Genomic DNA, 25,716 nt, shown 5'->3' with positions numbered 1-25,716 from the left:
AGGGTGGATGCTTTGCTGTGTGACAAAAAATATATGAATGGTCAGGCCCAGAGGGTGGTGGTAAATGGAACAAAATCTAGCCACAAATGGTCCCAAATGGACACGGTAGACACTAGACTTAGTAGACGTAGATAACTGTTGGAGTCAAAGATTTTAAAGGTCTTTTCCAACCAAAGTGATTCTATATGAATATCTGGTCAGGAGGAACATGAAGAAAGAACTGAGATACTCTTCAGAACATTTTGCTGTCTCGAATGGCTGCAGCAAAACGCAAAACAGACTTGTAGAGCTCACTCCACTCCAGGCCTAGAAGAACCTAGTCTTTCCAAAGGTCTGTACCATGGGTGACTTTTGAGATCAGATAGAAGAAAGCAGATAAAGGCAAATTTAAAACAAGACATTTTACATCACAAAAAAAGAGTATCTAGGAAAATAGGCAGAGAAAAAAAAAAACAGAAAAGAAGTTACCTGGAACAAGTTCCATAACAATATAAATAGGCTGTCGTTGTGTGCAAACTCCTATCAGTTTTACAATGTTAGGATGATCATACTGCTTCAGTATTCTGCAAAACACACAGCAAAAATAACTGATTAAATTTTACAGAAGAATATTGTAAGCAATCTTATTTTAATGGAATATGATTACTGTAATGATAAAGGAAAAAAAAAAGAAGTCCATGCGTCTGATCAATCATGACTCTGTTTGAAATGGAGGGCAAATTGATTCACTAATAAATCAAGCCTGAACACTGTTTTAATTCTACTGTAGTTTTGTCATTTGTCTACATAACTCAAAAGTGGCCTGACAGGTTTGTAGCTGATTTCAAGAACCCTTGCAATTAAATAGCACTTCAGGGGTGGACCATAATCAGAGTCACATCCATACACAGCTCGCCTTCACATTTCTCTGCTGCACTTTTCAAAAGCACATTGATTCTGATTTCACTTTAAGATATGAAAGGATGCAGCAGGTTTTAGAAGAGCTTAAGGAAGTTATTTTTGAACAGAAGCATTTCCATTCTTCTAGGACAATATTTTAATAAGAACATTTATAGCCTAAACCAGCATAAGCAGATTTATAAGCAGATCAAAGGGCACGGAAGAACTCTACCCTTATAACTTATACATTTCTTCTACTATATGCTGAATTAAAGCACCTCCTTTTTCCTTCTGTTTTTCTTTCTAGAATCAAGAGCAAAATGCTAACCCACTTGGTACATACATAGAGAGAAATAACACATTTAATTTGTTTTAGACTACTGATGCTCTACCATTGTCAGGCTGCTTAACAAACAGAACAGCTCTGCAGCTGTCAAGCTAAGATCTGCTTAGAATTGTTCAGCAGATAACAGTGGCTGATTTTTCATTCCCTAAATGCAGATAGTATCTTTTATTTTTTTCCACACAGATCACACTAGCTTAGAGTGAAAATGAAATCATGTCAAACATCATAGCAAGAGGGGAAAAGTTAATTTAAACTGAAATTATCTCAATACACCCTTCTTCCCTGAGGTCTCATAACTACCTATCTACATGAGCCTGCGTTCAGAATACTTAGTATATTGTGGCATGACAGTCTACAACTGTCTACAACTACCTGAGGGGTGGTTGTGGCCAGGAGGAGGTTGCTCTCTTCTCTCAGGTGGCCAGCACCAGAACGAGAGGACACAGCCTCAGGCTGCGCCAGGGGAGATTTAGGCTTGAGGTGAGGAGAAAGTTCTTCACTGAGAGAGTCATTGGGCACTGGAATGGGCTGCCCGGGGAGGTGGTGGAGTCGCCGTCCCTGGGGCACTTCAAGGCAAGGTTGGACGTGGCACCTGGTGCCATGGTCTAGCCTTGAGCTCTGTGCTAAAGGGTTGGACTTGATGATCTGTGAGGTCTCTTCCAACCCTGATGATACTGTGATACTCACTTGAAAAATGACTATGCAATCATATGCTGCCTGGTACAACATAAAATATCTTTATCAGAGTGAAAATTTCTTTCAAAGTTACTAAATGTGGTCCGTATGATAACCTAGACAGGCATACAAGGTAGGATTTATGACTGGTATAATCACATTTACATTAACAGCATCTTCCAGTCTTCTTATCCCAGTGTTGTGGAGGGTCTGTAGGCCCAAAAATAGGCTCTTGCCTGGACATGTCTTTCTGCCAGGACCCCTGGTTGTAAACAGGTTGTGTAAGCCCCCACACACCCAGCTCGTGTCTCCCTGGGGCAAATCCATGTGATCCCCATATTTGGGAAAGTCCAGGCAAGAGTCTTCTGCCTACTATGGTAAGGTTTGGCTGACTGCCAACCTGACTGGTCATTCTAGTGGCCAGAGAGGCCATTAATCTCAGCCCACAGTCAATAAATAGGGGTATACAGGGAAACAATGTGCCCAGCTCAGCTCTGACCCTACCCACAGCCCAGCTCGGACCCCATTGCAGCGCCCTGCTGCTCTGACTCACCTGCATGGTACAGACACTGCATGGCTCAGACACAGCTCTGACCCTCACTTCCAGCACTCAGCCACTCAGATAGCTCAGAGGCTCAGACCTCATGCTCTGACCCTCATTCGCAGCTTACCTGCCTGAGTACCTTTCTTGCAGAGCTCATTTAAGCCTGCACACACACACACAAATATATATATAAGGAGCCTATAGCCTCCTAAGCCAGCTCTGCACATATGCACACCATTGCTATCAGGACCAGATCCTGCATTGCTTTACCTATGGAGCTCAGACTCTCAGCAGTCACGCACACTTTGCATGCCTGCTGCCTATCATTGCCTGGTAACAGCCACTGAGCTAACCAGGAAGCAGACCTGGACTGTCTGCACACATGGCCTGAAGCCATGAACAACCATTCTCCTGCTCCTGAAATCCTGCCAAGCTCAGAGTCCCTGGACACAGCATGCAGAAGAAGCCAGGAGCACCAAGGCAGAGATCATCCCTCGCCAGGAGAACAGGTTAGAGAAAACCAATATTTGCCCACAAACTGGGAAGATTTATCCTCTCCCCTCAAGCTGGGAAGATTCCAGCCTCAAAGAGTCCACAGGCAGAGACCCTGGAGAATTGGACACTAGGCACAGGCTGTGACACAGCCCCGGAGGGTGATTAATAACTGATAAAGAGTTGTGAGTAAAAGCTTTAGTACCTCTGTAATATGAGTTGCCTCTGCCATAGAGCAGAAAGAGTTTCAGCCTGCTCTGCTGGGCAAATGGCATGGAGATCCCAAATGGCATTAAGCTGCAGGGAAAACTCCTCTCTCTGTTTATAGTTTGAATGTTTGCTGGTTAAATAACAAATTCCTGTACATATTTTATCCTAAATTGTTTTCATAACCATGTACCAAACTGAATATTAAAATACAGTGGTTGGGGAGTGGTGAGAGTTCAGAATATTGAATTTAATAATTCTATATTTTTATATAAAATTTTATATTGCCCCAATTAATTTCTCCCCTCTGCCAAATAGGTGTAGGTACTGAGAAACCCCCCTCTGCAACACCCAGTCCTCACGGCACATCTAGAACAAGTTCTAAATGGAAAGACTTAACAAGAACATTGTGGTTTACAGTCATAGTTTGCTTTGCCAAAGAGGTAGCTTCCAGCAACTGCAGATGCTACTGTATTTATATGTTAAAAAGGCCTGTGTTTAGTTACCAGGGCAACAGTTATGGAATGTACTGAGGGAAAGAAGGAAAAAGTTTGATGACTGCTTCTTTCTATTTTCTGAAGGTCCCATTTGTAATCCATCTAGTAACATGAAAAAAAAACCAAAACCCCACCACAGCAAGTATATGTTCCAGTTAAATTTAGAGAACCTACCTGGCTTCTGAAAGAAATTTTATTTTCAATTCCTGAGGAAGATCTTCTTTACAAGTTTTTACAGCAACAGGAGTTTTATCCTTTAATGTTCCCTTGTACACCTCACCAAAATTACCCTGAAATGATAGGGAAAGGGGGTGTATGTGGGAGAATCATTGCAAGTGAACAAAACCTCCACAAATCTCTAGACAAATAATGCAGATGGGTAATGTAACTAGCATGGGAGTCTGAAATATGTTTATGGAGCCACATGACATTTCCTTCCAGTATCCACCACTAACATAATACAGTTGACAAAGACATAGTGCATCTACTATACAGCCACACTGCAAGAGTTCTACTGTGACCTTGATGGAAAGAGAAAAAATACATTAATAAGAGAAAAGAACACATTAATTGTGTAATTGCAATTTTCTCAAACCTATTTTTCAGGTTTTGGGGAAACCTTTTGAACATTGCATCCAGCATGAGACTTGCAGCTGTCTTTGTAGGTGCAAAGGTACCCAAAAAGTGAGGTACAGGGCTTAAGTGACTTTAAAGACTTAACAGCTCCAATTTGTCATGCAAACTACACTACTCTACACAAGAGTTAATTTAACACAGATACGACCCTAAAGAAAAGTAAGAAACACATGTTTAAACAAACACTGATTGAACTGTTCCAGTTTTATACATAAACACACAAATTCTGGAAAGACATAAATATAATCCTGGTTATTTATGCTGCTGCTCATAGTTTTGCCAGGAGTCCACAAAGCAAAATGGCAACATTATGCTTTACAGCAACCAAGCTAGTTTAAAAGCCCTCCAAAGAAGAAAAATATGTATGCCAGTTAAAAACTTCCAGAACATACATCACAACATCTACCAAAAAGTGTGATTTCCATTTATTTAAAGCTCAAAGCTGTCTTATGCATCAAAGAACTGAAATAAATATTGCATATAGCACTAATTTAAAGGAAAAGGTAAAGTCAAGCAGGAATTACATGCATACATATTTGATTACTTACTTTGCCCAGTAATTCTCCCAGTGTGACATCTTCATGATTGAGAACCCATTTCTTATCCTATGGAAAGAAAGAAGGCTTTTTTTGTCAGTGCAGGTTTGCAAGGCAGAGTTTTTGTAAGATGTACTGAAGTAGAAGTGGAACTGTTCTATTAACAGCATGCCAGGAAGTTTTAAATCTAAGTGTCTATAAAACAGGGTTGAGAAAACTTGCCAGACTGTACAATAGTGAAGCATATCATATAGTAAATCTCTATCCAGAGATTAAGCTTACAACACGACAGCACCTATGCAGACACAGCACTAGGTAGCTTTTCATACAATCCCTGGAACCAATATCTAGTACCCTGTTTTTAACAATTACCCAAGTCAAAATCAGGTGAGAAAACCACTTTATTGCACACAACAACTTACTGCTAATCAAAAACCATGTTTCTCCTCTGTACTTGAAAAAGAACTCATAATTCTACTTATTAACAAGACAGATCTGCAGCTCTTACATCTTCTGTGGTTGTTTGAAACTGTTGAATCAAGCAGGTTGGAAGAGACCTCCAAGATCATCCAGTCCAACCTAGCACCCAGCCCTAGCAAATCAATCAGACCATGGCACTAAGTGCCTCATGCAGGCTTTTGCTTGAACACTTCCAGGAATGACAACTCCACCACCTCCCTGGGCAAGCAACTACTTGAGAAGGCAACTGAACAAATGTCACTTTAAGTACCAGTTTGTTACTGATGAGCAAAAATGTAGACACTCTGCAACAGTCTGAACACACATATTTAATAAATGTTTTGCTAAAATATTAAAAATCATAGAATCACAGAATCAACCAGGTTGGAAGAGACCTCTAACATCATCCAGTCCAACTTATCCCCCAGCCCTATCCAGTCACCTGGACCATGGCACTAAGTGCCTCATCCAGTCTTTGCTTGAACACCTCCAGGGATGGTGACTCCACCACCTCCCCGGGCAGCAAAAAATAAAGGTAGGATTTTAAACTATTTTCCATTTTATTTCTCTCTTAGAACCTTATCTGCTTATCACCTCACAAGCATGGTTACTGCTTCTCGTGTTGGTGGTAAAGTCCTAAGCAGTCTTAATTACTAATGAAAAAGGCAAATATCTAAACAAGTGTCTACAACCCACTAAACCATCTCTCACTAAAGCTCATAGAAAACCAGGCCAAACATGTTGGCTCTGAAGTACATCCTAAACAAAATTACCAGGTTTTCAGGGTCATGGAGGACCTGCAGTGCTCCTGCCCAGAAGACTGCTGTACATCTATGTGTTAGTGATCCTCACAACAGCTAACTGGCGTGAGCTCAGGCAGGTGCTGCACAATGCCACTGGCTGCAGGATGAATGCAAACAGTACACTGCAGTGGAGCTTAAAGACAGCTCCCACTGGGTATCAGGGATTAAGCCACCTGGGTGGTCTTGCCTTTATCTATCTCCAAGTGCCCCACGAAGGTGTCATGTTGACATCCTTTCTGTCTGCCAGTGGAAATAATGAAGAGAATTGTTTCCTCAAAAGAAAGTCCTGTAATAGGCCAAATGACAAAAATGTTAGAATCCCAGTTACAGGCAAGGACTGCACAGAATGCTACATGTGGACCAGTGGCCTACTCAGTGGAGTTTCCACTGTCTAAAGGGATGCAAGACTGTCTATACTATTCTCTCTGTAAAATGATACAGCTGAGAGAGAGTACTGGGATCATAACAGCACCTCCTGAGGCAAACAAGTTCTCTCCAATGTATATAAATACCTAATGGCATGGAATGAGGAAAAGTCAGCCAGACTTTTCTCAGTGTTTGCTCAGTGATAGGACAAGAGGCAGCAGGCACAAATTAGAAAACAGGAAATCAGTTCTGGACATGACTGTCCTGGGTTTGGGTTAACTTTCTGTACAAGAATTGGAAAGAGGTCACACCCAGGAGAGCAAACTGAACCAGCCAAGGCAGTATTCCATGCTGTAAACATCAAGCTACCCTGGGTGGCAAAGTGTTGAGGTGAGCATGTTGCATTTCCTGTTACTCATCTTATACATGACTATTTTACTACTGCTGTCATCCCAACTCTTCAGTCACTTTCTGTATCCTTCTGTAAAGCTCTCCTTATTTTGACCCACAGGGGTTTGCATTTTGCTTAGCTGCAGCCGGGCCTGAAACCAGAAGAATGGGGAAAACACACTTTCAGTGTGAAGGTAGCCAGAACATCAGAAGTGACCCAGAGACATTTTGGAGCCCTCATCATCAGTGGAGACATTAATCATAGAATCAAGCAGGTTGGAAGAGACCTCCAAGATCATCCAGTCCAACCTAGCACCCAGCCCTATCCAGTCAACCAGACCATGGCACTAAGTGCCTCATCCAGGCTTTTCTTGAACACCTCCAGGGACAGTGACTCCACCACAGGTGGAGTCCAGGTAGACTCCATCCACAGCCTGCCCCACATTCACCAGGCAGGTAACCTGATCATAAAAGGAGATCAGGTTGGTGAGACAGGACCTGCCCTTCCTAAACCTATGCTGTCTGGGCCTGATCCCTTGGCCATCCTGTAGGTGCTTTGTGATGGCACTCAAGATGACCTGTTCCATCACCTTGCCTGGCACTGAGGTCAGGCTGACAGCTCTGCAGTTTTCTGGCTCCTCCTTATGACCCTTCTTGTGGAAGGGTCCCAGCATGGCACAGTCCTGGGAAACTCACAGCAGTTGAACCTGCCTGAGTAGGGGGTTTGACTAGACACACTCAAAAACATCTTTTCAACCTAAATGAGCCTGTGATTACAGAGAAAAATCTACCATGTGTAGTAAACACACCACAGAATCACAGAACAATTTGGATTGGAAGGAACTCTTAAAGATTACCCAATGCAACCATCCTGTTATGGGCATGGACACATTTCACTAGATGACGCTGCTCAGAGCCCCATCCAACCTGACTTTGAACATGTCCAGTGATGGGCCAACCACAGCTTCTTTGGGTAACTGTTATGAGATCTCACTACCCTCATTACAAACAAAATATTCCTTCTATCCAACCTATGAACCTACCCAAACTCAGTTCAAACTGTTTATGCTCATTCTGTGACTATAGACCCTGGTTAAAAAGTCCCTCTCCATCTGGTTTTCTATTAAGTCTCTTAAATACTGAAAGGCTGCAAAAGGTCTTCCCAGAGCCTTCACTTGCCCAGGCTGAACTACCCACACTTTATGGTTATGCCATTTCATCTCTCTGATAATCTTTATGGTCCTTCATTGGACCTGCTCAGGCAGATATGTGTCTTTCTTATGCTTAGGATCCCAGAGCTGGATGCAGTCCTCCAGGTGAGGTCCCATCAGAGCAGAGTATAAGGTGAGAATCACCTGCCTTGACCTGCTGGCCTTCTTTTGATGTAGCCTAGGACGTAACTGTTTTTTCTGGGCTGAGAGTGCACTTTGTCCAGCTCTTCATCCACCAGTAACCTTTTCTGCAGGGCTGTTCTCAATCCCTTCATCCCCTGGGCTGCCCCAATACAGGTGCAGGACCTTGGACTTGGCCTTATTGAACTTCTTGAGCTTTACAAAGCCTGTTCCTCAAGTCTGTCAAGGTATCTCTGGTTGGTACCCCTTCCCTCTAAACTGCACCCCTCTCAGCTTGGTGCCAACTGCAAACCTGCTGAGAGTGCACTTGATCCCACTGTCTGTGTCACTGATGAAAACAGTGAACACCACTGGTCCCAGTATGGACCCCTAAGAGACACCACTTATTACTGCTCTGCATTTAGACATTAAGCCTTTGACTGTAACTTTTTAAATACAGTCACCTAGCACACTCTTCAAGCACCAGACAGTCCATCCACCAAAATAATCTCTCACCAGTTCAGCAACACAAAGGGCATATCTTGTTAAAGAAGCACCTTACCTGTGCTATGCTAGGCCAAGACACATCATCTGCTGAGAATCAGGTATTACACAAACAAAATAATTCTGCCAAAGACTGAATATTAACAGAAGCCACAGAGAGCCATCACTGCCTATGATATGTTTTCAGATTTAGACAAAAATACACAACGGTAACTATTATAGAATCATAGAATCAGAGCTGGATGGGACCCCAAGGATCAGCCAATCCCAACCCCCCTGCCATAACCAGGGACACCCTACTCTAGAGCAGGCTGTCCACAGCCTCAGCCAGCCTGGCCTCAAACGCCTCCAGCCATGGAGCCTCAACCACCTCACTGGCAATCCATTCCAGCCTCTCATCACTCTCCTGCTCAAAAACTTCCTCCTCACCTCCAGCCTGACTCTCCTCACCTCCAGCTTTGCTCCAATCCCCCCAGTCCTGTCACTCCCTGATACCCAGAAAAGTCCCTCTCCAGCTTTTTGTAGGCTCCCTTCAGATCCTGGAAGGCCACAAGAAGGTCACCTGGGAGCCTCCTCTTCTCCAGCCTGCACAGCCCCAACTCTTTCAGTCTGTGCTCACAGCAGAGCTGCTGCAGCCCTCTGAGCATCCCAGTGGCCCTGCTCTGGACACGATCCAGTATGTCCAATGCACTCCAGCATGTGCATAATTATTTGACCTAGACAACCATTAAAGTCTGTTTCCAATTCCTAAGGAAGGTGGAGGCATGTACTGACTTAAATCTCACTCATTTGGTGAGAAGTAAAACAATTCAGCAGGTAATGGAGAGATGTTCTGGGTAACTGCAAGAGTGAAAGGAGCACAGGAGAATCATACTGGAGAGAGCACCTTGCTGGGAAGGTGGCTATTCATCACTATGCTCCACAGTTTTTGACTGACATACATTCAGTAGAGAAAAAAAACAATCATAGCATCCCAGGATACACTGGGTTGGAAGGACATCTAGACCAATCCTCAGGTGTTAAGCAGAGACACTTCCAACTAGATCAGGTTCTCAGAGCCCCATCAAGCCTGACCTGTCTCCCGGGATGGGGCATGCACCACCTCCCCAGGCAATCCATTCCAGTGTTCTACCACCCTCATAGTAATATATATATTAAATCTAATTTAAATCTACCCTGCTCTAGTTTAAAAACATTGCCTCCCCAGCTCTCATGCAGGTCCCTGTCCTGAGATAACACAGTCCACTCCCACAAGCCCACCCCTCACATACAGACAGGAGGGAAAGCAACACGAAAAAGATCTCTGGGCTGAGATCAGGAGTTTAATAAGATGCTACAATGTAGAGACACCTTAGCAAAAACAGAAGCAGCAGAAGAAGTCAGAGATAAAATGGTTTTCCCCAGCCAAGCACAAAGCAGCCAGCTGGGTGGGAAAGACCAACATCCGACAAACAAAGCAGAAGCCAGACCTGGAAGCCTCTCATGTCAGTCTGAACTTCAAGCTCTGTGATACTTTGCCCCAGCCAGCAGTTCCACTTTGAAGCAGCATGGTTTTGAAAACTCATCCACGGATTGACCTCAATCCACGACAGCCTCCTTTCAGGCAATGGAAGGCTGGTAGAAGGCTTCCTCCAGACTGAACAACCCCAGCTCTCCCTGCCTATTTCTGTAGGTGAGGTGCTCCAGCCCGCTAATCATTATCGTGACCCATCTCTGGACCCCTCTCTGGACCCTCCCTTCTTGTGTTGAGGGCCCCAGAGCTGAACTCTGTATTCCAGATGAGGCCTCACCAGAGCAGAGGGGCAGAATGCTCCTCTCAGTCTGCTGGCTGTGCAGCTCATAATGCCACTGGCCTTCTGGGCTGCCAATGTGCATTGTTGCCTCATGCCCAGCTTTTCATGCACCAGTACCACCAAGTCCTCTTCCACAGGGCTGTTCTCTACCTCACCATTCCCCAGCAAGTACTGATACTGAGGTTTGTCCTGACCCAGCTGCAGGAACTTGCACTTGAATCTAGCTATTTTAGTGAGAGGAATTAGATTACAGGTTGTGAAAAGGAAACAATGGTGATGTCTGCTGCACTCATGGATAAGAACAGGAACATAAATATAGGTAAGAGTTGCTCTCTAGCTTTGTCTGCCTCCCTTCTCTGTGTAACCTGCTGCCTGTGTAACTAATCCCTCTGCTTCCTAACCCCCATAGCCGATTCTCCAAACTCAGCTTGAACGAAAGGCAAAGTCTGGGATAAGGAAGAAAGGTGGAAAGGAGGTGGAAGGGTGGTTGGGAGCCCCTCCTGGGGACTCTGGTTGCTGGGAGGGCCGCTGTGTTTCTGTATTACCTTTTACCTTGTCTATTTCTGTCTGTAGCTGAAGATACTGTAAATATCTGCTTGTATATTGTGCTAAGCTGTAAATACAAAGCTTCATTCTTAACTTCCAGTTCAGCTGAGTCTAGTCTGGGTGATTTTCTTAAGCGGGAGGGAGCAGGTAACACCCAAACCACCACATGAAGTTCACGTGGGTCCACCTATTGCATCCCCTGAGGGAGGGCTGTCTATTTCCTGTCTTAAGAAGTTACCATTGAGGCACTACAGGAGTCTTCTGGACTGCCCACAGCTCACTGTGTTTCTTTCCCAGCAGATGTCAGGGTGGTTGAAATGCCCTAGCAGGATGAGAGCCTGTGAGTGTGATGCCTTCTGCAGCTGGAGTAAGAAGGCTTCATCACTCTGCTTCCCTTGATTGGGTGGTCTCTAGTAGACACAAGGTTCCCTATGTTGACTTGGTCTCTAGTTTCTACCTGTAAGCTTTCAACATGCCTGTGGCTCTTCTTCAGGGACAGTTCCTCACTCTATCAATCTATTTACATAGAGGGCAACACTTCCACCCACCCATCCTCTCCTGTCCCTTCTGAACAGCCTGTAGCTATCAACAGCCACACTCCAGTCACAGGATTCACCAAATTCCAGTAATGGCCACTCCATTGTAGCTTTCTGGGAACACAGTAGCTTCCAGCTCCTCCTGTTTGCTGCCCACACTGCGTGCATTCTTGTAGAGGCAATCCAGCCAGGCTGTTGGCCGCGACACTTAAAGAAACACCCCTCAGTTCCCTCATGGTGTTTCTCTGATGGCCCTTGCTACCTATGGAGCCACTGGCTCATCTCTGTAAGACTCTGACTGTTTGAGGGGGATAATCATTCTCATGACTTCTATGCTTCTTTCTTGATGCATAATGTCACAAAGTGACATCTACCGTGGCTGCCGTATGCTGTGTTCACTGCACATTCTAGAGGCTCTCTGGATACCTCTATTCGCCCATCTTCTAGAATCTGACCCCAGTCAGTCTCATCACACAAATTCATGTACTACACCATCATGCTGAGTGATGAAATCCATGTTTTGTCATTTCTCATCTCTGGATGAGGAATTAGGAGACTTGTGATGAAATTTTCAGTAACTTTCAATGGATTTTTCTCCTCTCTGATCAGATATGGTACGTAACATATTTCACAGAACCACAGAGGTTGGAAAGGACCTCTGGAGACTTGCTAGAGCAGGCTGCACAGGATTCCATCCAGGCATGGTTTTAAATTACTCCAGAGATGGAGACACCACCACCTCTCTGGGCAGCCTGTTATAGTGTTCTGCCACACTCAAAGTAAAGAAGCTTCTCTTTGTGTTTAGATGGAACTTCCTGTGATCAATTCTGTGGCAACTATCTCTTGAGCTGTCACTGGGCAGCACTGAAAAGAGACTGGCCCCACCCTCCTGACATGCACCATTTAAGTATTTACAAGTGCTGATAAGATTTGCCTTCATTTTTCTCTTCTCCAGGCTAAAAAAATCCAAATCCTTCAGCCTTTCTTCATAAGACAGATGTTCTAGTCCTCTAATCACCTTTGTACTCCTTTGCTGTATCCTCTCAAACAGTTCCCACTGGCCACACTACTCCTGCTGCAGCCCAGGCTCTGCTTGGCTTTCTGGGCTGCAAGTGCACACTGCTGGCTCATGTTGAGCTTTTCATGCACCAGCAACCCCAAGTCCCTCTCCTCAGGGCTGCTCTCTTCATCCAGTCACTCACCAGCCTGTATTTGTGCTTGGGATTGCCCCAACCCAGCTGCAGGACCTCGCACTTGGTCTTGCTGAACACCATGACTGTTTTACAAGCTATCAGAAAGTTAATATTCACCTGAATGATAAACAAATTGAGTGTGTGATGCCAATGAGAGTTTTCTGTTGTAGGAAATTGTTAATTACTTTGATATGTACACAAACTGCATCTAACCTTTATGCTATGCAGCATATGTGTCACTCCTGTGGCTATATGGCTGAGCCAACAGACACCTGTAGGTAGGTGCTTGCTTCGACAACCTTTTTTCTTCTCTCTGGAATCTCCTCAGAACCATTTTTTCCAATGCTCATCAGGGACCATCTGCACAGACCTCAAAGGCAGACAGCTGAAGAAAACAATGTAACCCTTGACAGACTGCACTCTTCCAATTGCCCTTTTCACCATTCATTTAGTCTTAACTTGTGTACTCGCTATGGAACCTAACACCAGGAATACCTCCCAGACAACTCGCACGAGATTAGCAGATGATGCATAACAGAACTAACAGAACAGAAACTGTAATGCAGAATGTCTACCCAAGTTTTCTCTCCTCACACATAAGCCTCCTTCCTGGTTTCTCCTTTCCCATTAGGAAGTATAAAAGTACAGTTCTCCTCCTGTCCTTCACCTGCCTCTGTCAAAGCCCCACTTTGTTTGAGGATTATCTTTGAGCTTCTGGATAAAAAGATGGCACCCTTCACACTACACCTTATTCCTCTATTTGAAAGGTAAACTAATTCATTTGAGATTACATTTTGAAAGAGGAGAAAAAGTTGAGGTGCTGAAGGACACACTGAACACTACAAAACTCTACACAGAGAAGTGCCAAAGTCCTAGCACTAGCTAAGCCTTTACTTTTCGACTAAGACTGATTTCCTCCTAAGGTGCATGAATCCTCATTCACTGAGAAGTGAGCCTGGAATGCTAACTCTGGGCTTTGCATTCTGTGACCATAGTGAAACACAGCTAGAGTCCAGAAGTCCATCTGAAAATTCAACCCTGAAGCTGCTCTGCTCCACAGCACTAGTCAACTTGAAGAATGCATTTCAGTAGAAATAATAAGTGGTGGAGTCACCATCCCTGGAGGTGTTCAAGCAAAGCCTGTATGAGGCACTTAGTGCCATGGTCTGGTTGATTGGATAGGGCTGGGTGTTAGGTTGGACTGTATGATCTTGGAGGTCTCTTCCAACCTGGTTGATTCTATGATTCTGTTTTTTAGGATTATTAGCAGAAAAGAACTAGAGTCAGGGAACAGAAAACTAATCCTGAAATCCAAATTGTATGCTTCCTAAAATTTTGTAGAACACAAAATATACTTTGCACATGCTTGAAACTGGTCTCCCTTTAAAAAAAAAAACCAAACAAAAAAAACCCCAAACCAACCAAAATTAAGAACAAATGGCTTATTCATAGGCAAAATCCAAAGATTTAAGTGAAAAGGGATTGGTTTCTGAATGTACTATCAAGTATGCAGACAGTGATTTTAAAACTACTTGAATAAGAGGAGGAGACTCTCAAGCTTTCTGAACAGTGCTATAAGTTAGTATTTCCACCCCTTTATGTTTCCCTCCTGAAGGAGTTTCTGTAATAGCTTACGGATTAAAAAGGGAATTTTCATGCCAAATTTGCGGTGATGTGGAATGACAATACTTTTTACCACCTCTGTCTAGCTTACCTCTGAGATATAAAACTAAGACAAAGCAGACTTAGAATCATCAACCAGGTTAGAGGAGAGCTCCAAGATCATCCACTCCAACCTAGTACCCAGCCCTAGCCAATCAACCAGACCATAGCACTAAGTGCCTCATCCAGGCTTTGCTTCAACACCTCCAGGGACGGTGCCTCCACCACCTCCCTGGGCAGCCCATTCCAATGCCAATCACTCTCTCTGACAACAACTTCTTCCTAACATCCAGCCTAGACCTGCCCTGGCACAACTTGAGACTGTGTCCCCTTGTTCTGTTGCTGGTTGCCTGGCAGAAGAGACCAACCCCATCTGGCTACAACCTTGTCCTAACTCTTCCAAAACTAAGAAGGAATTTACCACTTAACACTATTTTGCTAAAAATAATAATTAAAAAAAAAATCTCCATCACAATTTCATGGGCAATGAAGTACTAGAAGGACTAATTCCAAGGGCTTGGTAGTGAATTTCAAACGGGGAATTAAAAGATAGAAGGTTATATTGTTGTCGTGGAGGGCCTGTAGGCCTCAAAAGAGGCTTGCTTATGCCACAGAATCATAGAATCAACCAGGTTGGAAGAGACCTCCAACATCATCCAGTCCAACCTATCACCCAGCCCTATCCAGTCAACCAGACCATGGCACTAAGTGCCTCATCCAGGCTTTTCTTGAACACCTCCAGGGACGGTGACTCCACCACCTCCCTGGGCAGCCCATCCCAATGGGAAATCACTCTCTCTGTGAAGAACTTCTTCCTAACATCCAGCCTATACCTACTTGAGACTGTGTCCCCTTGTTCTATTGCTGGTTACCTGGGAGAAGAGGCCACCCCCCACCTGGCTACAATGCCCCTTCAGGTAGTTGTAGACAGTAATAAGATCACCCCTGAGCCTCCTCTTCTCCAGGCCAAACAGGCCCAGCTCCCTCAGCCTCTCCTCATAGGATTTGTGCTCCAGGCCCCTCACCAGCTTGGTTGCCCTTCTCTGGACACCTTCCAGCACCTCAACATCCTTCTTGAATTGAGGGGCCCAGAACTGGACACAGCACTCAAGGTGTAGCCTGACCAGTGCTGAGTACAGGGGAAGAATAACCTCCCTTGTCCTACTGGCCACACTGTTCCTGTTGCAGGCCAGGATGCCATTGGCTCTACTGCCCACCTGGGCACACTGCTGGCTCATCTTCAGCTACTATCTATCAGTACCTCCAGGTCCCTTTCCTCCTGGCTGCTCTCCAGCCACTCAGTCCCCAGCCTGTAGCACTGCTTGGGGTTGTTGTGGCCAAAGTGCAGAACCCTGCACTTGGCCTTCTTAAATCTCATCCCATTGGCCTCTGCCCACCCATCCAGCCTGTCCAGGTCCCTCTGCAGGGCCTTGCCTTGCCTGGACATGTTTTTCTGCCAGGACCCCTGGTTGTAAACAGGCTGTGTAAGCCCCCACACACCCAGCTCGTGTCTCCCTGGGGTAAACCCATGTGATCCCCATATTTGGGAAAGTCCAGGCAAGAGCTTCTGCCTATTATGGTAAGGTTTGCCTGACTGCCAACCTGATTGGTCACTCTAGTGACCAAAGAGGCCATTAATCTCAGCCCATGGTCAATAAATAGGGGTGCACAGGGAAACAACGTGCTCTGACCCTACCCGCAGCTCAGCTCGGACCACACTTGCAGCGCTCAGCTGCTCAGACCCCCACCCTCGGACCCCATTGCACAGCTCCGATGCTCAGAGGCTCACACCTCATGCTTTGATCCATTCGCAGCTCACCTGCCTGTGTACCTTTTTTGCAGAGCTCATTTAAGCCTGCACATATATATATAAGGAGCCTATAGCCTCCTAAGCCAGCTGTGCACATCTGCAAGCTATCGTGCTACCAGGACCAGATCCTGCATTGATTCACCTAAGGAGCCCAGACTCCTAAGCAGCCACACACACAGCCTGAAGCCCTGAAGAACCGTGCCAGAGACAGCACGGATATTCTCCTGCTCCTGAAATCCTGCCAAGCTGATATCCCTGGACACAGCATCCAGAAGAAGACAGCAGCACCAAGGCAGAGATCATCCCTCGCCAGGAGAACAAAGGTCAGAAATATTTCCCCAGAAGCTGGGAAGATTTATCCTCTCCCCTCAAGCTGGGAAGATTCCAGCCTCAAAGAGTCCACAGGCAGAGATCCTGGAGAATTGGACACTAGGCACAGGCTGTGACACAGCCCCGGAGGGTGATTAATAACTGATAAAGAGTTGTGAGTAAAAGCCTTAATACCTCTGTGTGAGAAATATACATTTGATCCGATCAATTCGTGGCAAGAGGTCACAGTCAGAGAAGAAGGGGGATACTGAATAAAACTGCATTCCTGCTTGCACCACCATCACAAAGGTATGCAATAGGCTTAAGATTAAGAGTAATAGGATTGGCGAAGGAGGGAGGCATGTGGAAGAGATTGTCTTTTGCATATTTGAATGGAAATGCATTCCTCCTGGTGCCACCTTTCTGCATGAGCAAACAGAAGAACAATAAGGACTTTGAAGTTCATGAGGAAGAATGCTTAAGAGAAGACCCTTACTTCATCAAAGACTACCAGAGGGACCACCAGATAAAAGGAGACCTGTGTGGAAGGGACATCTCACATTCCTAAAAACTGATAAAGAAAAACCCAATCTTTTCTTAGAACTTAGTAATGAATCTGTAATAGAATAGGGTATAAAAAGAGAAAACTGAAGGCAAAGGCTGTGCGTTAGGGTAGAGCAGAGCCTCTCCACATACCCAGGCCTGTACATTGCTTGATTCCTGCAACTCTATTAAACCCTTAACTTGCATGAACGCCAGTTTATGCCTGTTATTTATGACATCTGTAATATGAGTTGCCTCTGCCATAGAGCAGAAAGAGTTTCAGCCTGCTCTGCTGGGCAAACAGCATATGACCCCTAGCGGCATTAAGCTGCAGGGAAAACTCCTCTCTCTGCTTATAGGTTGAATGTTTGCTGGTTAAATAACAAATTCCTGTCCATATTTTATCCTAAACTGTTTTCATAACCATGTACAAACTTTAATATTAATATACAGTGGTTGGGGGTGGCAGAGTTCAGAATATTGAATTTAATAATTCTATATTTTTATATAAAATTGTATATTGCCCCAATTAATTCCTCCCCTCCGCCAAACAGGCATAGGTACTGAGAATCCCCCTCCACAACAATTGTGATATGCTGAATAAAATTCTTTCAAGAGAGTAAAGATGTATTATGCAACACAGGATGGAGTTTTATATTAAAAGAATGTATTGCACAGTGCAGAGAAGGTTGACAAGGCTCAGGAAATGAGAGTCACAAAACGAGCATGAAGGAAAAAATCTTCTGAGAAGCTGCATAGGAATGTATTTTAAAAAGCAATACAACCTCTCTCCCCACCTCTCCCCCCACCCCTCCCCGAACTGCTGTGAGTTACAGAGAGTTCTGGGAACGTAGGCATTACCTTAACAACAGGATTGAGCAGAACAACACCTGATTTCTTTGTAATGACTTGCTTTGTTGTGTAATGATGTTCTATGAGCTGAGGAATAGTTGGAAACCCAGTTCCTTCAAAACGGTACTGATTCTGTATAGAGAGAATAGGAAAGAATTGTTTCAGTACAAGCAATATACTGAAGGAGAAACTGCAAAACTACATCGTGAAGCTTTCCCCTTCTAGCAACATCAGAAATAAATGTTTGGTTTTACAGTATATAGATTTATTTCCTGATCTATTCAACAGCATTTCTACTGGAATGGTAGATAGTTAATAAATGTAGAATTACTGCAACACTCAGTTAAGGCAACTTGACAAAGTAACTATTTATTTAACCTCTTTATTTTACTGCAAGACTCATTTAAGGCAATTTGACAAAGTAACAATTTATTTAACCTCTTTATTTTACTGCAAGACTCATTTAAGGCAACTTGACAAAGTAACTATTTACTTAACCTCTTTTAAATAAAGAGGTAGGAAGCTTAAAATCCACAAGTGAAATAAAATTAGTCTAAACCATAAAAAATCAACACCAACTTCCTAATTATTCAAAAGTTCTAAGAATTGCATAAGCAAACAAACAAACAAACAAAGAAACTGACAATAAAATGAACAGGAGTTAAGTAGCACTATCTTACTAAGATCTTATTGTATTTACAATGATAAAATTCTGCCACACAATATAAAATGCACCTAAAAAACAAAGGCAGGTCAGGCATGGAAACTCATAAAGACAATCACAGAATCAATCAGGTTGGAAGAGACCTCCAAGATCACCCAGTCCAACTACCCATCCCTGTCCAATCAACTAGACCATGGCACTAAGAGGTTTGGAAACTAAGAGGTTTGGAAAGAGAAAATTTCCTCCCTCTCCTCTTCACGTACTTATTTCTTTTTTAGACAAATGATTTAACACAACATAAGCAAATAAATCTCTTAGGATTTTCTCAGAAAAAAAACATAATGTTTCTTTAACAAGGACTGCTAGGACTTATCATTCTTTCAAGCACTGAGGGGGAAAAATACATTTCCATTGCTTATCCCTGCTCAGACACTTGACAGGAAAAAAAAAGGTAAAGCATTTAATTCAGTCTCCTGAAAGCCTTAAATTATACACTGGAGCTGACTGGGGAACAGGATGAAGTCTTGTGCCTATACAAATCTCAGCATCTATAGATGGAGAACTCTTCCTACAGATGATGCCATAAGCCAATCCGAGACTGGAAATAATAAACAAGTGCTGCAATTAAAGACTTGAAGGACAGATAATGATTCAAGCTCATTCACACAACCGGGCAATGGAAATCTCTACCAGTGGCATGCAAATGTTATGGGTTTTTTTTCCCTAGCCTCCAACATTAAATTCATCCTAATCTTCTCTTCGCTGGGGGCTAAAGCTATTAGTAAAGACTGCTTAATCAAGTCACCTATTGTTAACATTCCTTGTTGCCTGTCGAAAAGAATTTTCACAGTCTGCATACTGTTTTTAATTTGTTGTTTACCCTCATTTACATATCAAATAGTGGCTGAGATGGTGGATTGACCAGTAACTAGTTCCCATGCCTTTCAAACAGCACAGTCATATTTCTGTGCTGATGATTCGAAAAGGAAAAAAAAGAGAATACTTATTCAATTAAAGGACTACTGTTAAGACAGGCATATATTTCACTCTGCCCTTCAGTATCCAACTCATAAGAAAATCTGTATAGGGAGATGAAGTTTGTTCTCCATTGCTCATCCTTGTGACCTGTCAGTGATGCAACTGTGTGATCTGACCCACCACAGAGATCTGTCTCCACGTTGTTTATACCAATTTAAGTAAATTCTCTTTGCACTAAACTCTCATCAAACTTCCCCATCAAAATGTTCATGAACATGATGCCTCTGGTTATATGACCCTAACAATCCTAACTCCTACTACTTTCAGGAGCTTAATTAGGTTTTTCTCTTTTTATAATCAGTGGTTTTTGTTCACAATAAACACAGAATTTTCACCCCTTAGGAGTACCTAAGGAGTCCTTTCTGAGAAAAGGTTTTAACTTCCATTATTGTCAAAAAAGTATGTCAGAAACAAATCCCAAGGGCAGATGAACATAAAGCCCTATAACTGAATGTACAAGAACCCAGATCTAGCCAGATCTAAACTGCCCAAGCTATGCAGTGTTACCCAATACCATTCTTCTATTTACATAATGTAACTTATAAAAGAAAGTAGTGAAATTGTGGAAATTTCTTTCATTCTATCAATCTTTCATTTATTAATTATAGGGAAAACAATTAAAGGAAAGCCTGCTTACAGGTAAGCCTCAAAGTAATGCTTAAAAACCTCTCTATTGTAGCTGACCACAAAATCCAGTCTAATGTTTTGGGTTTTTTTAAGATCTACTTGCCCTAAAATTTACAAAACAATTATTTCAGCCACATCAAGTATACATCTTTTGATGGTTCAGGATCAGAGAGCTCCAGGCATCTTGTCAGACCCTGTGTGTCTCTCTTTAATGCTCTTTGTTGCTTTTACTATTCTTGTTTTCTCATTCTGCTCTCTGATACACTAAAATACTTTCAGGTCACAAAATCAAAATAATTAAAACACTTGACATTGTGTGAAGATTTACTAGGACAAGGAAAACTCTTAGTGCAAATTAATGAAAAGCTTCAGCTTGACAAGCCTCCCAAATGCTGTGAGGTTTGAAAAATATCATTGCCTTCCAGGAGAAGGAAATAAAGCAGTTACACAACACTAGCTCTGCCCAGGTGTGCTAGTTTGAAGCAGGCTAGAATGTTCTGGGGAGAAGAACTAGATTACAGGCTGAGAAAGGAAAACAATGGTGACATCTACTTCCCTCATAGGCTTACTGAGATGTATAAAAACATAAGTCAAAACATAGATAACACACTCAGCATCACTCTCACTTGGGCTGCTGGCTGAGCTGCATCTCTCCAACCTCACCCTCCAGTTTGGACTAACCCACTTTGCTTACTAACTCCCTGGCTGAACCTCCAATCTTCCTTGGGACTGGGCTAAGGTTGAGAGGGGCAGGGGGAAGGTGCAGGGGTGGCTGAGAGCCCCTCCTGGGGACTCAGGTTTCTGGGAGGGCTGTTGTGTTTCTGTATTACCTTTTACCTTGCCTATTTCTGTCTATGACTGTATATACTGTAAATATCTGCTTGTATCTGGTGCTAGATGTAAATATAAGCATCATTCAATTTCCAGAGCTGGCTGAGTCTAGTCTAGGTGATTTCTAAAGTGTGGTGGGGCAGGGAAAACCCAAACCATCACACCAGGGATACTAGATCAGATGGGAATTTAAACAAGGCAATTTCCTCAGTGTGAACGCTGATTGTGTACTCTTCTGTATTTGGGAGACTGAAATACATTTTGGCAGCATTACTGAATCAAAGTTGAGAATGATTTGCTGCTATGTCACACTCCAGGAATAATTTCTAATGTCGTTAGGAGAAGTGTCATAGGCTCAATTAGTTTCACGTTCTGAAAGGTATAAACAAAAAATACCTACATTTTAAAAAGCATAAAAAGAGATACACTGGATAAAGGTGTATGAAAATCAACATGCTGTGTAAGCTACAGCAATAAAGACACAAATTCTAGTTCTTAGAAGCATAAATACTGTGCAACATCCACAAGTGTTACACTGAACAAAACAATAACCACAGCACTAAAATGAATGTAAGCATTTTGAGAGGAGCAGTTCCTAGCAGTATAGAATCAAACACAGATTGTTTTCTTCTCCATGAATGTTAAATGGGTTTAAAAATAAATAAATGCACAGGCACAAATCGGTAATAAAAGGTTCTGGGTTTTGAAACATGTACAACACTACCTTGGCTTTTCAGTAAAAGGCAAAAACGTTGAACAACCTCCTGTCTAGTATTTTTCCATTGTTTCCCAAAATTGGCTTTTCCCTTTATTTCAGCACTGATGGAAATGGTTAATGCCACAGAATCATAGAATCAACCACCAGATTTGTCAGTGACATGGACAATGGCATTGAGTGCACTCTGAGCAGAGCTGCTGATGACACTAAGCTGTGTGGTGGACTCATTTGAGAGAAGGGATGCCACCCAAAGGGACCTTCACAGGCTTAAGAAATGGGCCAGTTCAAACTGCATGAGGTTCAATAATTCAGAGTGCAAGGTCCTACACCTGGTTTGTGCCAATACCAGACACAAATATAAACTGGTTACAGCATGGGTTGAGAATAGCCCTGAAGAGAAGGAGCTGGGGGCATTGATAGATGAGAAGCTCAGCGTGAGCTGGCAGTGTGCCTGTGCAGCCCAGAAGGCTAGCTGTATCCTGGGATGTTTTAGGAGAAGTGTGGCCAGCAAACCAAGAGAGGTGATTAGAATCATAGAATCAACCAGGTTGGAAGAGACCTCCAAGATCATCCAGTCCAACCTATCCCCCAGCCCTAGCCAATCAACTAGACCATGGCACCAAGTGTCTCATCCACTCTTTTCCTGAACACCTCCAGGGACAGTAGATTACACAGAGCCCAAACTGTTTAGCTGGAACGATAAACTTCCCAACATTGAATATTCAGTAGCGTATCAGAGACGTACATCAGCATATTGTATGATAAAGTGTCTCCGTTGTCCATCTGAAAACACAGAAAGGACATATTCACCAGGTTTCCCGTGGCTCTCTCGCACCAAGAAGTCTCCTTGCTGTTTTAACAGCTCCTGTGCTTCTATTCTTGGAATTGCACCATGATACCAGTCTTGTTCAGCCAATGGTTTCTCAGTGGTCGAAATTACATCAAAAAACTTGGGGGGAAATATCAGAGGAAAAAAAAAAAAAAACACCAAGTTATTTTAACAGTGTATTTTTATAGTTTGCTTCTACATGAAATGCACAGTAAATAAGTAAATAACATTTTCTGTTTCTTGGATCCACATTACCTGTTTCTGCTAAAAAAACAAATCAAGACTCCATAGTGATCTTTTCTATCACCTAAAAACAATAATATTTGAAAGGTGAAGTTTATAGAAATGTCCATAAAAACATATAATCATAGAATCAGCCAGGTTGGAAGAGACCTACAAGATCATCCAGGCCAACCTAGCACCCAGCCCTAGCCAGTCAACTAAACCATGGCACTAAGTGCCCCATGCAGTCTTTTCTTGAACACCTCCAGGCACAGCAACTCCACCACCTCCCTGGGCAGCCCATTCCAATGCCAATCACTCTCTCTGCCAACAACTTCCTCCTAACATCCAGCCTAGACCTCCCCTGGCACAACTTGAGACTGTGTCTCCTTGTTCTGTTGCTGGTTGCCTGGGAGAAGAGACCAACCCCACCTGGCTACTGCCTCCCTTCAGGTAGTTTTCACTTGTCCTACTAATAATATATAAAAGCTGAAGTTCACAGAAATGTCCATACAAACACATATTTTCACTTGTCCTTTAAATAATATATAAAGGCTGAAGTTCATAGAAATGTCCATACAAACATGTAATATTTTCACTTGTCCTATTTTTTTCCTGAGCCATACCAACCAACTCCTTCTCACACATTCTGATGTGCCATTAACAACATTTAAAATGAACCATTTCTTTATCCAGGCATAAAACCATAACAAACTGATTTATACAAAGTGTTGAAATTGGACACACTGTTTTAACAGAATTTACCAACTGCCTCCCAAATCAATTAACAGCTCCTCCCAAATCAATTAATAGCTCCACAAGACATTTTTCCTGTAGCACTGAATGAACATCTGTATCTAGAGTATGAATACAGTTTTGAAGACACAAAGACTTCAGGGAATTACTTCGGCTATAAAGTGAAGTCAACATCCTCTAACCTAAAATTCCACACACTGATTTTAACAAGTTTACATTGTTTAAGGAAACACTGAGACAAAACTTTGTATTTTTGTTCAGTGATCACTTCAGATATATTGGTTATGGCTAGGCAGACAAGCCCTTGCTTAAACTGAATCTGCAGAAATTCTCACTGCCACAGTGGTAAAAACAGTAAGTAAAGTTCATCACGTGTTTAAGACAGGAAAAAAAAAGTTGGGGTAGTTCTTTTATTTTGGGAGATGTTTTGTTTAGGAGAGGGTTGGGACTTGAGAGAGAAAACAAAGTGAACATCCAGTTCAGTGAGGTAGAGGAGTAGAAGAGTGGCATTCAGAGCAGCCTCAGCAAGTTTGCTGATGACACCAAGCTGTGTGGTGCAGCCGCCAGGCTGGAAGGCAGGGATCCATCCAGAAGGAGCTGCACAGGTTGCAGAGGTGGGCACAAGCCAAGCTCAGGAGGTGCAACAAGAGCAAGTGGAGTGTCCTACACCTGGGTCAAGGCAATCCTCAGCACAAATCCAGGCTGGGCAGTAAGTGGCTGAAGAGCAGTCCTGAGGAGAGGGACTTGGGGATGCTGGTGGAGAAGCTGAACAGGTGTGACTCCACCATCTCCCTGGGCAGCCCATCCCAATGCCAATCACTCTCTCTGCCAACAACTTCCTTCTAATCAGCCAGCCTAGAACTCCTCCACCACAACTTGAGACTGTGTCCCCCTACTCTGTTGGTGGTTGCCTGGCAGAAGAGACCAAACCCAGCCCTGTCCAATCAACCAGACCACGGCACTAAGTGCCTCATCCATGCTTTTCTTGAACGCCTCCAGGGACAGTGACTCCACCACCTTTAGTTTCAGTTTAAAAGGTTCCTTGCCCTGGCTATACTTTTTTCATTAAGTTTGTTGGGTAGTGCCAAACTCAGCCCTAACTCTGCAAGTTCTTCAGTTAAAATTGGTAGGGATGGAATGTGGTGAGTTTCAGGGTTGCAGTGGATAACTTTCCACTCATCAGCTTGTTTAGGAAGCCTCACAATTTGTTGCTGTACTACACTAAATACTTGTCAGAAAAATATATTTGTTGCCACAGTATTCTCATAGAATCAAGCAGGTTGGAAGAGACCTCCAAGCTCATCCAGTCCAACCTAGCACCCAGCCCTGGCCAATCAACCAGACCATGGCACTAAGTGCCCCATACAGGCTTTGCTGGAACACCTCCAGGGATGGTGCCTCCACCACCTCCCTGGGCAGCCCATTCCAATGCCAATCACTCTCTCTGACAACAACTTCCTCCTAACCTCCAGCCTATACTTCCCCTGGCAGAACTTGAGACTGTGTCCCCTTCTTCTGTTGCTGGTTGCCTGGCAGAAGAGACCAATCCCAGCCCTGTCCAATCAACCCGACCATGACACTAAGTGCCTCATCCAGTCTTTGCTTGAATGCTACTTACCGACGATGAGCCCAACATGGATTTTGGAGACCTTATAATTCCCGCTATAGAATGACGGATAGTGTCAAACCTTGAGACTTTGTCCTTCTTGTCCTAGGAGAAAAAGCAGTATCTCCAGTGAAAAAAAAAAAACCAACAAAATTGGTGTAATAACTGAGTTGTGGGAGAATGTAAAACAGACCCTTGGATTTTATTGAAAAGTAAAAGGTGTGGACTGAGCCTCTACTGACACGAAACAGTACAATTCAACATCATAAGGATTCATCTAACTCATAAACATTTAACTCTTGACAAATGATATCATTCTTTACAAAGACAACTGAAAGTCTTCTGTACCTAAAAAGAAAGGACATAATTTCCAGTTGTCTTAAAATACCTGTTCTTTTTAAACAACTTTTTTGGAACTATATAAAACTATACTAATATAATTACTATGTTATGTAACAATGGATACAATAATGGATGTAATTATAATAACATAATTATAAACTACATAGGTTTTAA

At 43.2% G+C, this 25,716-nt stretch overlaps 1 protein-coding gene across 1 annotated transcript in view; it reads right to left on the bottom strand.

Moving 5' to 3' along the window:
• FER (FER tyrosine kinase) overlaps positions 1 to 25,716 on the bottom strand; it is a 162,433-nt gene that overhangs the window by 30,722 nt on the left and 105,995 nt on the right. The window contains exons 11-16 of the mRNA XM_064139965.1: positions 25,213 to 25,305; positions 22,533 to 22,736; positions 17,919 to 18,041; positions 4,825 to 4,881; positions 3,815 to 3,930; positions 469 to 563 (exon numbers count right to left, since the gene is read on the bottom strand). Coding sequence (XP_063996035.1) covers positions 469 to 563; positions 3,815 to 3,930; positions 4,825 to 4,881; positions 17,919 to 18,041; positions 22,533 to 22,736; positions 25,213 to 25,305 — 688 coding nt within the window. The remainder of the gene's footprint in view (positions 1 to 468; positions 564 to 3,814; positions 3,931 to 4,824; positions 4,882 to 17,918; positions 18,042 to 22,532; positions 22,737 to 25,212; positions 25,306 to 25,716) is intronic.

The sequence above is a fragment of the Pogoniulus pusillus genome, chromosome Z, assembly GCF_015220805.1.
Source record: "Pogoniulus pusillus isolate bPogPus1 chromosome Z, bPogPus1.pri, whole genome shotgun sequence".
NCBI lineage: Eukaryota > Metazoa > Chordata > Aves > Piciformes > Lybiidae > Pogoniulus > Pogoniulus pusillus.
Note: the sequence above shows the minus strand (reverse complement) of the source record. Positions and strands in the feature narration are given on the sequence as shown.